Below are 13,981 nucleotides of genomic sequence, written 5' to 3'. Positions count from 1 at the left end.
CTGCAGGCACAGTTTGGGGTCACTGGGATGGGGCTGTGGGCACAGTTTGGGGTCACTGGGATGGGCTGTGCTGTGGGCACAGTTTGGGGTCACTGGGGTGGGGCTGCAGGCACAGTTTGGGGTCACTGGAATGGGGCTGTGGGCACAGTTTGGGGTCACTGGGGTGGGCTGTGCTGCAGGCACAGTTTGGGGTCACTGGGATGGGGCTGCAGGCACAGTTTGGGGTCACTGGGGTGGGGCTGTGGGCACAGTTTGGGGTCACTGGGATGGGCTGCAGGCACAGTTTGGGGTCACTGGGATGGGGCTGCAGGCACAGTTTGGGGTCACTGGGATGGGGCTGTGCTGTGGGCACAGTTTGGGGTCACTGGGGTGGGGCTGCAGGCACAGTTTGGGGTCACTGGGATGGGCTGTGCTGTGGGCACAGTTTGGGGTCACTGGGATGGGGCTGTAGGCACAGTTTGGGGTCACTGGGATGGGGCTGCAGGCACAGTTTGGGGTCACTGGGATGGGCTGTGCTGCAGGCACAGTTTGGGGTCACTGGGGTGGGGCTGCAGGCACAGTTTGGGGTCACTGGGATGGGGCTGTGCTGTGGGCACAGTTTGGGGTCACTGGGATGGGGCTGCAGGCACAGTTTGGGGTCACTGGGATGGGATGGCCCAGCCCCAGCCCCAGTGGGCACAGCTGTGAGCAGCACTTACAGCAATGAGCCATGGGGTGCCCAGGTGTGCTGAGCAACCACCAAAGGGAGCAGAGGGCACACAGGGGCAGGGCATCAACATGAGGGGTGTAAAGGGCAGGGCTAAAGAACAAGAAAGAAGAGATGCTTACAGCCTTCTGAAGTGACCTGATGTTACTCTGTCTGGGTTGAAGCCTTCTGAAACTGTATTGTGATACTCTGTGTATTGTGGCCATCTCAGCTGTGACATGTGCTGTGACAGGCTGGGATTGTGCTGTGGGGTGTTCCGGCCTCTCCTTGCCTCTGGCATGGTCCTGCAGGCTCAGGGGTGAAAAGGGTTGCCAAAGAGGGAGACAGTCAGGCTTTTATCTACCCTACCCTGACAACACCATGGAGCTGCTCTGTGCTCCAGCCTGGGCAGCTGCAGGCAGCACTCATGAGCGTCCTTGGCTGGGAGAGCCAATAAGACCAGGGATAAAATGGGGATCATGGAGCAAACATTAGCCTGAGTGGCATAAACCCCACAGCACCAGGCAAAGCTGTGCCACCAAGCAAGGCTGGGATGTTGTTGGGATGAAAGGTGGTGCATGGAGGAGAGAAATCAAATATAACACCAGAAGAGAGGAGAGGGCATCTCATGCTCCGCAGCCAATGGTTCCTGGGCTCACTGCTCCCTCTGCTCCTGCCACAGGTGGTGCAAAGAACACACTACCACGGCATGAGATGCCTCTTCCGTGTGAGCTTCTTCCCCAAGGACCCGGTGGAGCTGCTGCGCCGGGACCCTGCAGCTTTCGAGTACCTGTACATCCAGGTGGGCTCTGGGGGCTGCTGCTGCACGTCTGCCCAGGCTGGGCCCTGTGGTGGTGCCCCTCGGGTGGCAGTGGCTGTCCCTGGGGCTGTCTGGGGACACTCTTCTCCCTCCCACAGAGCCGCAATGATGTGATCAGAGAGCGCTTCGGCACAGAGCCCAAGCCTGAGATGCTGCTGGGGCTGGCTGCCCTCCACATCTACATCACTGTCTCAGCCACCCGCCCCAGCCAGAAGGTGTCCCTCAAGAACGTGGAGTGAGTGCTCCTGCCTGTCCCCAGGCTCCCACAGAGCCCTCCTTTGTTGTTCCTTCCCCGTGTCCCTGTGTCACAGCCATGTTTTGGGGTGTGGAGCATGAGATGCTCTGAGCTGGGTGGTGGCTCAGGGGCTTGGCAGCAGGGACAGCCACCCCTGGTCCCATCACGGGGCTGTGTAAGGCCCCCTCACGCTGACACACAGCAGCCAGGGCTGGGGACACTTGCTGTGAGCCCAGGATCATTTCCATAGGAACCTGGGCTGGTTTTCCACCTGCACCCAAAGCAAGGAGAAGGCTGTGTGGCTGTGTAACCTCAGCCTGTCACCAGAGACTGGCTCAGCCCTCCTATGGCTCCTGGGGGACCTAAACCCAGACCCAGCCCATCTGTGCAGGCTGGCCTTGCCCAGTCGGCACAGGGAGGAAGGAGGGAGGGTCACCCCAGAAGACGTTTGGGAATTCGCCCTGCATCCCTATCTTTACATGAACATGAGTGGGAGCTGGGGTCTGCTGCAGAGCGTGGCACTGCTGTTCCCCAGCCTGCAGCGGTGGCTGTGTCACCAGCCTGAGGTCCCATCCCTTTGGGGACCCGAGCTGGGGGCTGCTGCTGCTCCGGCTGCGGTGCCAAGGAAGTGCTGGTGTGGCTGCAGCTCCCTCTGACGGCAAGAGGGTGCTCTGGGACAGTTTTGTGTCCCTCTGTGCTCTCTGGCAGCGCCTCCGAGCTGGCCGCTCATGCAGGTTTCCCTCCCCACAGGAAGGAGTGGGGGCTGGAGCCCTTCCTGCCCCCCTCGCTCCTGCAGCTCATCAAAGAGAAGAGCCTCCGGAAATCCCTCTCGCAGCAGCTCAAAGCCCACCAGCACCAGCCTGGGGGCACCAAGGTGAGCCCAGCCCACAGAGACCCTGTTCAGGGCTGGGGGGGTGGCAGCCTGATGTCCCCAGCTCCTCAGGGACTCATTAAATCCCCTGGGATGGGAGATAAATCCCACAGCCAGGTAGAGTCTCCCTCTCCTGAATCCGCTCTCAGGAGCTGATGTGGATTGCAGGGAGTGCAGTGAGGATCAGGACTGAGATCAGCTGAGGCTTGGCTGAAGTGGCACACACCAGCTCGCTGTTACCTCTGCTCTGGGCTTGGAAAGCTCTGGAGGCAGCAGCTGAGCCATTGCCTTGGTCCCTGCAGCCTTCACAGCTCCCCAGGGAGGGAGGGTGGGTTGCACATCTCAGGGGGGTGATACACCAAGCACTGGGGCTCCTTCCTGGCTGTGCCCTGCTCTGAGTTACCTCCCAACAGCTGCCCAGGCTGGCAGGGGAGTGCAGACCCCCCTCACCCCCGACTCAGACCCACTACCATGCCCAGAGCTGCCTGACAGCTTGCTGTGCCCCCCTAGCTGGGAGCCCCAGCCCTGCCCCAGCCTCCTGCCTCTCTTGCTGTGCTCACAGTGACCAGCTGTGTGTGTTTTGTCAGGTCTCCACAGCCCAGGCCAAGCTGCAGTACCTGAGGATCCTGAATGAGCTGCCCACCTTCGCTGGGGTTCTCTTCAACACCGTGGGACTGGTACAGTAACCCGGGCTGGGCTGGGGTGTTCCTGCTCCTGCCTGTGCCTGGAGGGTACATGGCTCCCACAGAAATCACTCCCCTCAGTGCCCTGCTCTGCCCTGCTGAGCTCCAAGCCCACCCAGACAGCCTTGGATGCTCTGCTGTCAGCAGGTTGGGTTTTCAGATTTATTGGGTCAGGAGCTGCTCTGTTCCTGTAGCCTGTGGGACAGCAACATGACCTGCTCAGTGAAGCTGGAGGAGTTTCAGGCATGTGTTTGTAGCTCAGTGGTGCCCTGGCACATCCTGCCACCCATCCTGGAGGAGGGCAGCTCCTGGCCAAGGCCACTGTGGTCCCTGCTTGAGCTTGCTGCCCTGTCACGGGTGCTGCAGCCCCATCCCTGCCACAGTGATCCTTCATCTGCACTGCTCACCAAACCACCTCAGCAGGGGGAAAGCCACCAGCACAAACAGCACCTGGCTCACCCCTCATCCCTCTCACTCCACTCCCACCCAGAGGTCCCCATGTGGGTGTTATTGCCAGCTGGGGGCTGTGCACCAATCACAAACAGGACAGCACTGCTGGGAACGTGCCTTGAGCTGTTTGATTTTCCAGCATCAGTCTCATTCCATGGTTATGACAATGGGAAGATGCCAGCAGATCACATCCCAGGCAGCAGACAAAGAACTTAATGTTACAACTCACTTTTTAAGTTTTTTGACCAATCACACAAAGCAAAAGCACATTGTCAGTAGTTCCATCCAACCACTATAAGCACAGGTACCTTCTGTTAAAGCAATGCTTGCTTATTTTGGATACAGTACCTGCTTGTAAGCCTTAAAACACAATGCACAGAGCTCCATTACTAAGCTTCAAAGTTCCTAATATCTTGCTAGATATACTTTTCTGTAGCTTAGGAAGTTATTCTAGACAAGTGTTAATACACAGACCATTGTTCTATTTGTCCTTGCTTTTCTACTTTTTAAATAATTTTTCTGCTGACCTATCTCATGGCTACTGCTTAGCTCTAATCACAGTTTTACTGTCTCTGAGGCCTGCCTTTTGCAGCTTTCCCAAAACACTCTAATTTTGTAGATTCACACAGGTGCCACCTCTCTGCCGTCCCTCCCTTTACCCCCACCCATGGTCTCAGCACTTTCTGTGCTTTGCCTGCTGGGTTCCATCTCTGGCAGCCTTTGCTCTGCTCTGTCCCTCCCCTCACAGCTCAAAGGGCTGCCTGCAGGAAATCAGTGCAGGCACAGCTTCATGGTGTCTGCTTGGTGCCATGGCAGAGCACTCAGAGCCTGCCCTGACACTGCCTGGGTAGACAGCATTTATTTTATCTCTGACACCAAAGCAATGCCTGTGAGCTGAACTGTGTTGAAGTGGTAAAAAGTATTCCCTTATTATCTTCTGCAGGGCTCTGCCCAGCTCCTCTTCCCCTCCACACCTGGCTTGAAGCATCCTTTTAGACCAGAGCAAGAAACATCCCTATTTCCAGTCAAGTTTGGTCTTTCTTCTTTTCTGAAATCCATTCACTCCCTCCCTTGCTTCCTTCTCTCAGAGGCAATGTCAGGTCAGACAGATTTGTAACACACTTGCTTTACTGTAGTGACACCAGTGAGCCTGAATATTTCATGTGGACACTCTGTTCAGAGCTGTACCTTTAAACAGCCCTGGCACCCTGCACACCACTCCCAGCTCTGCCAGGGGGCTCAGGGGAGCAGCTTGGTGGCACCAGCCTGGTGCCAAAGCCATCCTAAGCCTGACCAGGCTGCCAGCACTGAGGCTGGGCTGCATGGAGGGAGCCAGGAGCCGGCTGTGCCATGCTGGGTGTGTCTGTTCACCCGTCTGTCTGTCTGTCTGTCCATGTGCCAGCAGGATGAGAAGCAGCCAGCCACCACCCTGCTGGTGGGACCCCGGCACGGCATCAGCCACGTCATCGACCTGAAAACCAACCTCACCACGGTGCTGTCAGAGTTCAGCAAGGTCAGCAAGATCCAGCTGTTCAGGGAGAACCAGGGCGTGGCCCGGGTGGAGACCAGCATCCTGGATGCCAAGGTAGGCGTGGAGATGAGGCTGGGGCTTTGGGGCCAGCCTTTGAGGGGGTTCACATCACAGCTGTGTGCTGGACAATGTGCTTGGGAGCCCTAGAGACTCCAAAACCCCTTCACAGCAGGGCCTGCAGCATCTCCCCTGCTGCTCTGACTGCTTGTGCCACACAGGAATGGCTGCTGAAGGCCGCAGGGCAGGCATGGTGACATTCTGGCTGTGACCCAGGGTCACAGGAGAGGCATGGTGGCATTCTGGCCATGTCCCAAACACCTCCCTCATGGTTCAAGCAGTGTCCTCAGGGCAGATGGGGTGGCACAGGCCAGGCAGGCAGCAGGACCCTTTGGAGGCAGGACAGCACCTCCCCTGTGCTCAGGGCTGGAGAGGAGCAGTGCATGGCCATAGCTGGGCTGGCTGCAGCTACTGCAGGGGACTGGGAGGTTTCACGCATTAGTAGCCCTTGTGGAACTGGTCAAGGCAGGCAGGATTGTTGAATGAGGTGGAAATGATGGGAAGGAGGTGTCAGGCTCAGGGTGAGCACAGATGGCTCTGTGTCCCTGGCCCAGCAGCCACCCCCTGGGTCCCCTGCCAGCTGCCCCTGTTATCCCCCCTTCAGCCCCCAGGGCACTCCTTGGCACACCCTGAGCCCAGTGTGGTGCCATCCCCCATCTCCTGCTGTGGTTGTGTAGTGCAGTGCTGGTTCTGATGGTCAATCCCTGTGCTCAGCCCCTGCCACCCCTCAAGGTTCCCAAACCCTCCAAGAAAAGTGTCAGCAGCACACTTAAGATCTTTATTTCCTTCTTTGGTGCCTGGTACAGGAGCCACAAGATCCTGAGGAGATCTTCCCTTGGCCTTTGCTGAGGTTTTTAACAAGCTGAGGCATGGCCCTGGCAGACTCAAAGGCACATAACTGTGTGTGTCCCCAGGGCATCCGCGGTGTCACTGCCTCCTTGTCCCCAGGGGAAGGACAGCTGAGAGGCAGAGATCTCACTGATAAATGCCAAATCTTCTCCTCTCCTCCCACCTTGCATTCAAGAGGACAGAGTTAGGATTGGATTTGGGGTTTATCAGTCAGGAGCAGTACTTGGCAGAGTCTGGCCCAGTGGGGCTCTGTGGGGCAGGGAGGTGTTGCTGCACAAACCCTCTGAGCCTTTGGCTGTGGCTCAGCTTCCCTGCCCCTGCATTCACCCCTTTTCCCCCAAGACTGACGAAGCTGAGCTGCTCTGCCAGCTGTCTCTGTGTTTCACCTCCTGCGAGGTGTCCAAGCCTCAGCCCTCTCTGCAGCCCTCCCTTTGCCCTGTTTCAGTGGTAGTCTCACAGCTGTAATAATGGTGGATTTGTTTAGGATTCTCCTGCTGCCTCCTGTCCTGGTGGATTTTAGCACTTTCTCCAGCCCAGCACATTAATTCCTCCAAGTCTGTTTTCCTGCTGCCTCTGTGCCTGCTCCAGCTGCTCTGCTCACCTGCACTAACACCCCAGCAGCCTCTGCCAGAGCTCTGCTAATCCTCATCCCCTCCCCAGCCTCATCCACAAAGCCCTTTCTTGGAATTCCTAATCCAGTGGGTATTTGGTCAACTGTAACATTTTTAACATTCCCTCTTCTGCATCCCACTGAGGTCAGATGTTATGCAGTTCAAGCCTGGCTGTCCTGCTGTGCCTGTCCCAACCCCTCAAAGCCCTCACCCTGCCCTGCTTAAAGCCCTCCAGCTGCCTGGGCTGTGCAGGAATCCATCCATTTTCTCCTTACAGAACAGGAATAACCAGGGGACATTGGCTGCACCACGAGCAGCCCTGCTGGGTCCTCCTGCTGCCCATGGCCCTTGGACTTGTGTGTATAAAACCACCCCATTAATGCATTAATGATGGGGAATTTGTGTGTATAAAACCACCCCATTAATGCATTAATGATGGGGGACTTGTATATAAAATCACCCCATTAATGCATTAATAATGGGGGATTTGTGTGTGTAAAACCACCCCATTAATGCATTAATAAGGGGGATTTTTGTGTATAAAACCACCCCATTAGTGCATTAATAATGGGGGATTTGTGTGTATAAAACCACCCCATCAATGCATTAATAACAGGCTGCTCGTGCCCTGCTGCTGTGGCTCGCTATGAGTGCTCTGAGCGTGGCTGTCCCCACTGTCACCCAGCTCCATGGCCCTCTGTCCCCTCCCTGGTGTGGAGGAGAGCACTGTGCCCCCCAGCACAGGCTGGCCACAGGAGGGACAGATGCTCTGGAGGCTTGGGTGCTGCTGGCATCCATCTGCTCTGAATTAGGTGGCAATTCCCACGCACTTGTCCACGGATCCTGCGGCGCTGCTCCCCACAGCCATTCCCCGCTGCAGAAATCCACCATGTGCCTCCAGCAGCCCTTTCCTGCTGCAGGAGCAGACTTTCCCCTGTGACCCTGCTATCCAGCCCCCCAGAAGCTGGAGGAAAGCCATCTCACTGGAGTAAGCAGCTCACACTTTCCTACGAGCATCCACATGCACAGTGCCTTTATCTCCAGGAGAAATTCCAGGCAGCTGCCTCTGGCCACCAAAAGCCCCTCAGCCTGCCTGGAATGGAGCAAACACCCCATTTATGGATCTCAGCAGGCTCATCAGCACCGTGCCAGGGCAGGGCTGCTGTTGTCTGTCTTCATTTAGCCATTATCCAAAGGGCTGGGCTTTAAGGCAGAATGTTTACTCCAAAACCAGGCATATGCTAATCCCACGCAGGACAGCGATGGATGAGGCAGGCTGAGAAAAGCAGGCAAAAAGATCATTAGCTCACAGTGCTAATCTGCTCTCTGCAATTATTCTGTTGCACTGAACGTGTCACTGGCTAAAGCCCCAGGTTGCAAATCAATCAGTTTCTGCTGTGAGTTGCAAACCATTAGAGGGCTCCAAGTGGTGTCCTGGCTGCTCTGGGGACCTGTCAAATCCCTGTCACCCCTGGGAGCCTGTCAGAGCTCCAGTGTAGGAGGGGATGTCCCCCTGGGCTGTTCACCCTGCTGTCAGGGGATGCTGGTGCTGGGGCAGCTCCCAGCTGAATCTGTGGGAGGTGCTCACTGAGTTACTGTGGAAACACAGGTGGCCAATGATGCTTTAGGGTTTTGTGCAGAAAGACCATCTTGAATTTCTACGTGTAGCTAAAATGGGTTTAAAAAGGGGTCAGGTCAAGGAGCAGCCCTCAGCTGGGGGGTCTGAACACCCTGACCAAACCAGCACAGTCCAGACATCCTTCCCTGCTGCTGAGCTGCACCCACAGCCTAGACTCACCTGCCAGGAAGGAGCTGGGGGAGATTTTCAGGTAACAAACAGGCTTGAGGAGATCATAAACCATTTGCATTTATTTCGGGCAGAAAAGAAATACTGTTTGTCTTATGAATTATTCACTAGGTGTAGTTAATTGGTTTGTTTTGGAGCTTTTCCATCCTGGGCTTCCATTTCTGTTTAGAACAGCCCAGGGATACAAACTCAGGGCTGGGACCTCTGCTTTGCCTTCTTTTGTTTTTTGTCACTGTGGCAAGAGGGGGGCAGATGCTGACAGAACCCCTCAGAGAGGAGCCACACAACCTCAGGACAGAAAAACAAAAACCTCCAGGTTTTTCTGCTGCTGGTTCCAAGGATTTTTGTTCCCTGCCAGGTCTGTGAGAGCTGCAGGGAGGACAGGAGCAGGTTTTGTCTCAACAGTCATGGAAGGAGTGAGCAGCTCTGCTTGGGAATGCTGAGAAAGTTCCCAGCCTGCAGGTGGGGGCAGGACTGCACATCCCCAGCTGCACTGCAGTGGGGCAGGAGGTCCTTTGGCCGGTTCCAGTGGTCCTTTGCCAAGTTCCAGTGGTCATTCTCACCTGGCAAAGCCTCCTTTCTGCTGGGGCTGTTGCTTCTCTGTTCTTCCTCCTCAGAATCCATGTTTGGGCACTGATCCTGGAGCTCAGTGCTGGGGGCAGGGAGGTGGCACAAGGTGTCTCCTCTGATCTTTATGCATTTTACATCATCTTTATTAAGTGCACCTTGCCAGGTTAGGGGGCTCTGCATCTCCCAGGGGTTTCTCCTTCCTGCTGGGACCAGGATTTGAGAGTGGCCAATGCTTCTGAGCCAGCTCAGAATGGAGCTGCAGGCATGCACCTCCCTGGTGCAGCACTGCAAATTCCTCCCGTACCTGCCAGGAAGGGCAGTGCCAGCATCTCCTGCCTGGCACCTGGGCAGGCCTGGCAGCCTGGAGGGGGCACAGGAGGTGGCTGCTCCCCAGTGCAGGCTCCAGGAGCTGTGGGGAGAGCTGTTCCAGGCTCCCCTGGCTGTGCAGCTCCACAGCTCCCACGGGAGCAGAGGGTTTGTTCTTTCTGAAATGGCTTTTCCAATGGAGCATTTCTCCTCTCTGATTTAAACAGCTGCACACTGCTGGGTTTTTTGTTATTAAGAGTCCTGACATTGGGACAAAGGCTGCTGAAGCACTCTGAATGTGAATGACAGAAGGTGCTTGGGGGACAGCTGGATCACCTGAGCCTGGGCAGGCTCTGCAGAGGAGCTGACCCAGGCTGTGCCTGTCCCTTGCTGGCTCTGGGGCACTGGCTGCTGGCCAGGCACAATTCAATCAAAGGCATCGGGGTAATTGACTTTGGTCTCCCAGCAGGGCCTGCAGCCAGCCTGGTGCTTAAGCTGAGGTCAAGACTTCAGAGAGGAAACCAAAGGAAAAATTAATTCAGAAAGGTCCCTGGCTGCTGCTGCTGCTGTGCCTGGAATGTGGGTACTGGTGTTGGTGTCCCAGGGTGTGCTTCCAGCCTGCCATGGAAAACAGCACCATGCACAGCTGGGGCTCAGCCCTCTCCTCTCCTCCTGGAAGGAGCCAAGGAGCCCCTTCCTGTCACAGGTGATGGATGATGAGCCCTTGAGCCAGCCCCAAGCCTGGCTGTGCTCCCTGGGCTGATCACAGCAGGGATGGGATGGGCTGCTGAGGCCAGAGCCCAATGTGCATTTGCCAAACCCCAGTGTGAAAACAGTGGGGAGCCACATCAGAGTCACCAGGGCAGGCCAGGCTCACGTTCCTCCTGCTCCTGCAAGCCCTGACTGAAGCCCCTGGGATTTCTCCTACAGGAAGAGCGAGGCTTTGGAGAGATAATGGACCTGAGCTCTGATTCCTTACACTGAATTAATCTTTATTTGCATGGAACCGTTCTGAAACACCATCATCATCTCGTGGGAGAGAGGGAGGGATTGAGATTTCCTTTGGCTCGGTACCTGGGTGAGAGGGGCAGACACAGATGGCTGCTTGCAGTGGGATGAAAAGCAGAGGAATAGAATATAAAGCAAGGGAATGGGATGAAAAGCAAGGGAATGGGATGTAAAGCAGAGGAGTGGAATATGAAGCAAGGGAATAGGACGTCAAGCAAAGGAATGGGATGAAAAGCAAAGCACTGGGATGCAAATTTAAGCACTTCCCATCTCCAGCAGCACCCAGAGCACTGCCTGCAGGCACCCAGGAGGGGACCCAGCCAAAAACAGGAGTTGCAGACAACATGTGGGGAGGATGAGTTTCCAAGCCTGCAAAGCCAAATTTGATTTGTTCATTAAAAAAACAAACAAAAAAAAGCCCCAAACCCAACCAAAAATGCAGCCCTCTAAGGAAGGAGGGAGCTGCTGGTCTAACCAAGGCAGTGCCCTTATTGATCAACAAGTGGGAAATGGTGGTCCTAGTCACAAGCAGCCTGGTATTGATAGAGCCGAGTTAATAATGCTGCAGGGGAGAGAAGGAAAGGTCAAAGTAGAAGTGAAAAATTGACTGCTGCCTCATTAGGCCCAGGTGCCTGTATTATTAAATAAAAACTTGGCAGTGCACCTCAAGTAAACCAAGGAACATAAATTATGTAAATTCATCTCCCATCTTTCTGCTGCAGTGCATTAAAGGAAGCAGGGTAGGACCCAAAGTAAAGCAGGGAGATTAAAAGGAAATGCATATCATCTTAGAGGTTATAGTATGAATAGATTGGGTCATAAATTAATTTCAGTATGAGGACTGTTAAAATCATCTAGCATAACCCTGGCCAGAAAATTTCCTACAGACCTTTGTTTGAGCAAGAAAATACCCTCCAGAAGGACACTGAGATCTTATTTAAAAGCAGGGCATTATAGAAAAAACACTTTATCAATTATAAACTAATGCAAAAGTAATTTGTTCTATCCAGTATAAACATATTTTGTTTAACTTCACAGAGAGACTGGTTGTCAAACAGGAAACTTTGAATGAAAAGGTGTCCTTTCCTCATGAGGCCTAGAAAATCTGGGAACCATTATGCATGAAAGATCAAACCATCAGTAATTTCAGGCTGGTGTTACACATGTAGATGTAGGAAGAGCATCCTTGTGAAAATTTGCTTTTTTTACATGTTGGCACATTGCAGGTCAGAGATGAACCTTTATCTGGGCATCTGATGTTTGGCCAATTTTTAGAGCAGTAGCATTGTCCCAGAAAGTTTGGTTCTGTGTAAAACTTGGAGATTTCACCCTAAAGGTGCTGCTGTGCTGACAAAACACAGACAGGCACTTCTGCTTTGCAGAGCCCTGGGGGCTGCTGAGGAGCTGGAGCAGCAAGAATGTGCCCGTGAGAATGAGGAAGAGGATGGGCTGGTGGGCATGAGGCAGGCCAGAGGAGCCTGGTGGGAAGACAGCCAGGGGTTATCCAGGTTGATAAGTGTCTTGGTTTGGAAATACAGGTGCCAGCTAAGGGAGGCAGGAGCCTTCCCTGAAATGGAGAAAATGAACCCCCCTCCCTCCCAATTGCTATAAATTTTAAATTAAGGGGCTCTCAGGCAACAAAAATTATGGGAGCAGGAAATAAAAGTTCTTCAATAGGGAAGAAAATAAAAGGATAAAATAATCAATGCAGTAAACTAAACCAACACTGACAGAGTCAGAACCCAGCCTGACACCCTGTGGGTCAGGGTGTTGGCAGCAGTCCCATTGGAATTGTGGCTCAGCCCTCCTGCAGTGTCAGGGGTGGCTCTGCTGGAGCAGGGATCCTGTAGAGAAGGATGGATTCTTCCTCTGAAGATCCAGTGGGAGGAGAGGCAGCTGCTGTTCCTCTGGGGAATCCAGTGGAGAAGCCGTGCTGGTGTCTCAAAACCTCTGGATTATATCTGGGTAGGAATGCTTGGCTCCTCCCTCTGGGCTCACATCTCCCAATGGGATGCTGTAGTTCTTATCAGCCATGCAGTGACATTCAATAGCTGTTATCAGCAGATGTCCCCTGCCAAGGGAGGAGTGATTGTGGTCACTCAGAGAGAGAGATAAGGCAAACTGCCCACCTGACAAAAGACAACTACATACAGTAATAGAATGCATCTTGCCTTGCAGTCTGGAACAATAAGCTGTTCCCCATCAGTTATCAACCTCATCTCCTGATCAGCAGCTGGGACAGAGGGCTCTGCACCGTGTGGCCAAGGTGCTGCTGAGCAGGGCTCAGCGGAACAGCACTGCTCTTGCCCCTGCTGCATCCCTCCCTGCATTCCAGCTGCTCACAAGGCTCTGCCCAACTGCACCCCTGGGTTTGGAAAACTTAGGAAGATTCATGCTCTTTCAGGTCACTGCCTTTTTGTTGGGTTTGGTTGAGATTGAGCAGTGAGTTGAGAAAACTGCAGGGAGGTAGACAGGGATAATAAACACAATAAACCCCAGCCCTCTGCAGCCCTGACCTCAGGCAGGAGCCCCTCTGCCTCTTGCAGGATGTTTCCAAGGGAATGGAGGTGAATCCCCTTTGCCAGAAGCTAAGGAAGCCCAAAGCACAGACTGCGGTTCTTCAGGGCTGCTCTCATTTAGAGCAGCTCCCCACAAAGCTGCCCTGAATTTGCCATCTAAAGCCCCCAGCACCCTGAGCTGGAAGTGCTTGGTGCACCTGCTCACAAAGTCAATATTTGCTCAGCTCACCGTGCCTGGCTGTCTCCACAGGATCTCATTTGCTCTGCCCACATGGAGCAGGGTGGCCAAGGGTGCCAACGCCTAAAAATAACACCTCCATTAGCTGCCTCCTTGTGGAATCATGTCCCAGGGGAACAGGGCTGCTGCAATCATGATGTCTCTTTGCCTCTTGGCCCCATAAATCATTTCCAGATCTGCTGGCCACTCTCAGGGGGATGTGGCAGCAGGGTGGACATCCCAAAGCAGCTGAGCTGTTGCAATCTCAGCAAAACCACTTAATAGAGTGGAGTGGAAGAGAGAGAGTCAGCCTTGTAACCCCGTGTGGGAAGGGCTCAGATCCTGTGCCAGAACTCTGTCAGTGAGCAGCAGAGGAGCCAGCAGGGCCAGGGGAGATGCACAGCCTGACTGCAGCAGCTTTCCTCACCATCAGTTGTTGCTTTGATTTTTTAAGATTTTCTAAGCCTTCTGTTGTTAACATTCTTGTAGCAAACTTTCTCACACACTTTCTGTAAATAACTCATTGTTTTGCATTCCTTTATAGAGAAAGAGAAAGTTGATGGACTGCTGGTTTGTCCAGTGTCATTGGAGAGGTGGCACCATCACCCTCCAATCCACTGTCACTTTTGGAAAACTATAAATGTTGGAGTCAGAAAATAAACTTCCCTTTTTTCACCTTGAGAACAGCAGTGTGAGCTTGTGTTCTTTCATGTAGCAACAATCAGTGTCTTTGTAAAAGCTCATAACCCATGAGCAGAGCAC

The 13,981-nt window shown here is 54.0% G+C and overlaps 1 protein-coding gene across 4 annotated transcripts in view; it reads left to right on the top strand.

Annotated features, from left to right (window-relative positions):
* The window catches only part of FRMPD3 (FERM and PDZ domain containing 3), a 65,625-nt gene that overhangs the window by 37,900 nt on the left and 13,744 nt on the right, over positions 1-13,981 (top strand). For 3 of the 4 annotated variants that reach the window (XM_058032383.1, XM_058032382.1, XM_058032384.1), the window contains 5 exons: positions 1,368-1,487; positions 1,604-1,740; positions 2,491-2,614; positions 3,199-3,288; positions 5,147-5,329. In XM_058032383.1, the coding sequence (XP_057888366.1) occupies positions 1,368-1,487; positions 1,604-1,740; positions 2,491-2,614; positions 3,199-3,288; positions 5,147-5,329 (654 nt within the window). The remainder of the gene's footprint in view (positions 1-1,367; positions 1,488-1,603; positions 1,741-2,490; positions 2,615-3,198; positions 3,289-5,146; positions 5,330-13,981) is intronic. The other variant, XM_058032381.1, reaches the window with a different exon arrangement.

This window comes from Melospiza georgiana, chromosome 12 (assembly GCF_028018845.1).
Source record: "Melospiza georgiana isolate bMelGeo1 chromosome 12, bMelGeo1.pri, whole genome shotgun sequence".
Lineage (NCBI taxonomy): Eukaryota > Metazoa > Chordata > Aves > Passeriformes > Passerellidae > Melospiza > Melospiza georgiana.
Note: the sequence above shows the minus strand (reverse complement) of the source record. Positions and strands in the feature narration are given on the sequence as shown.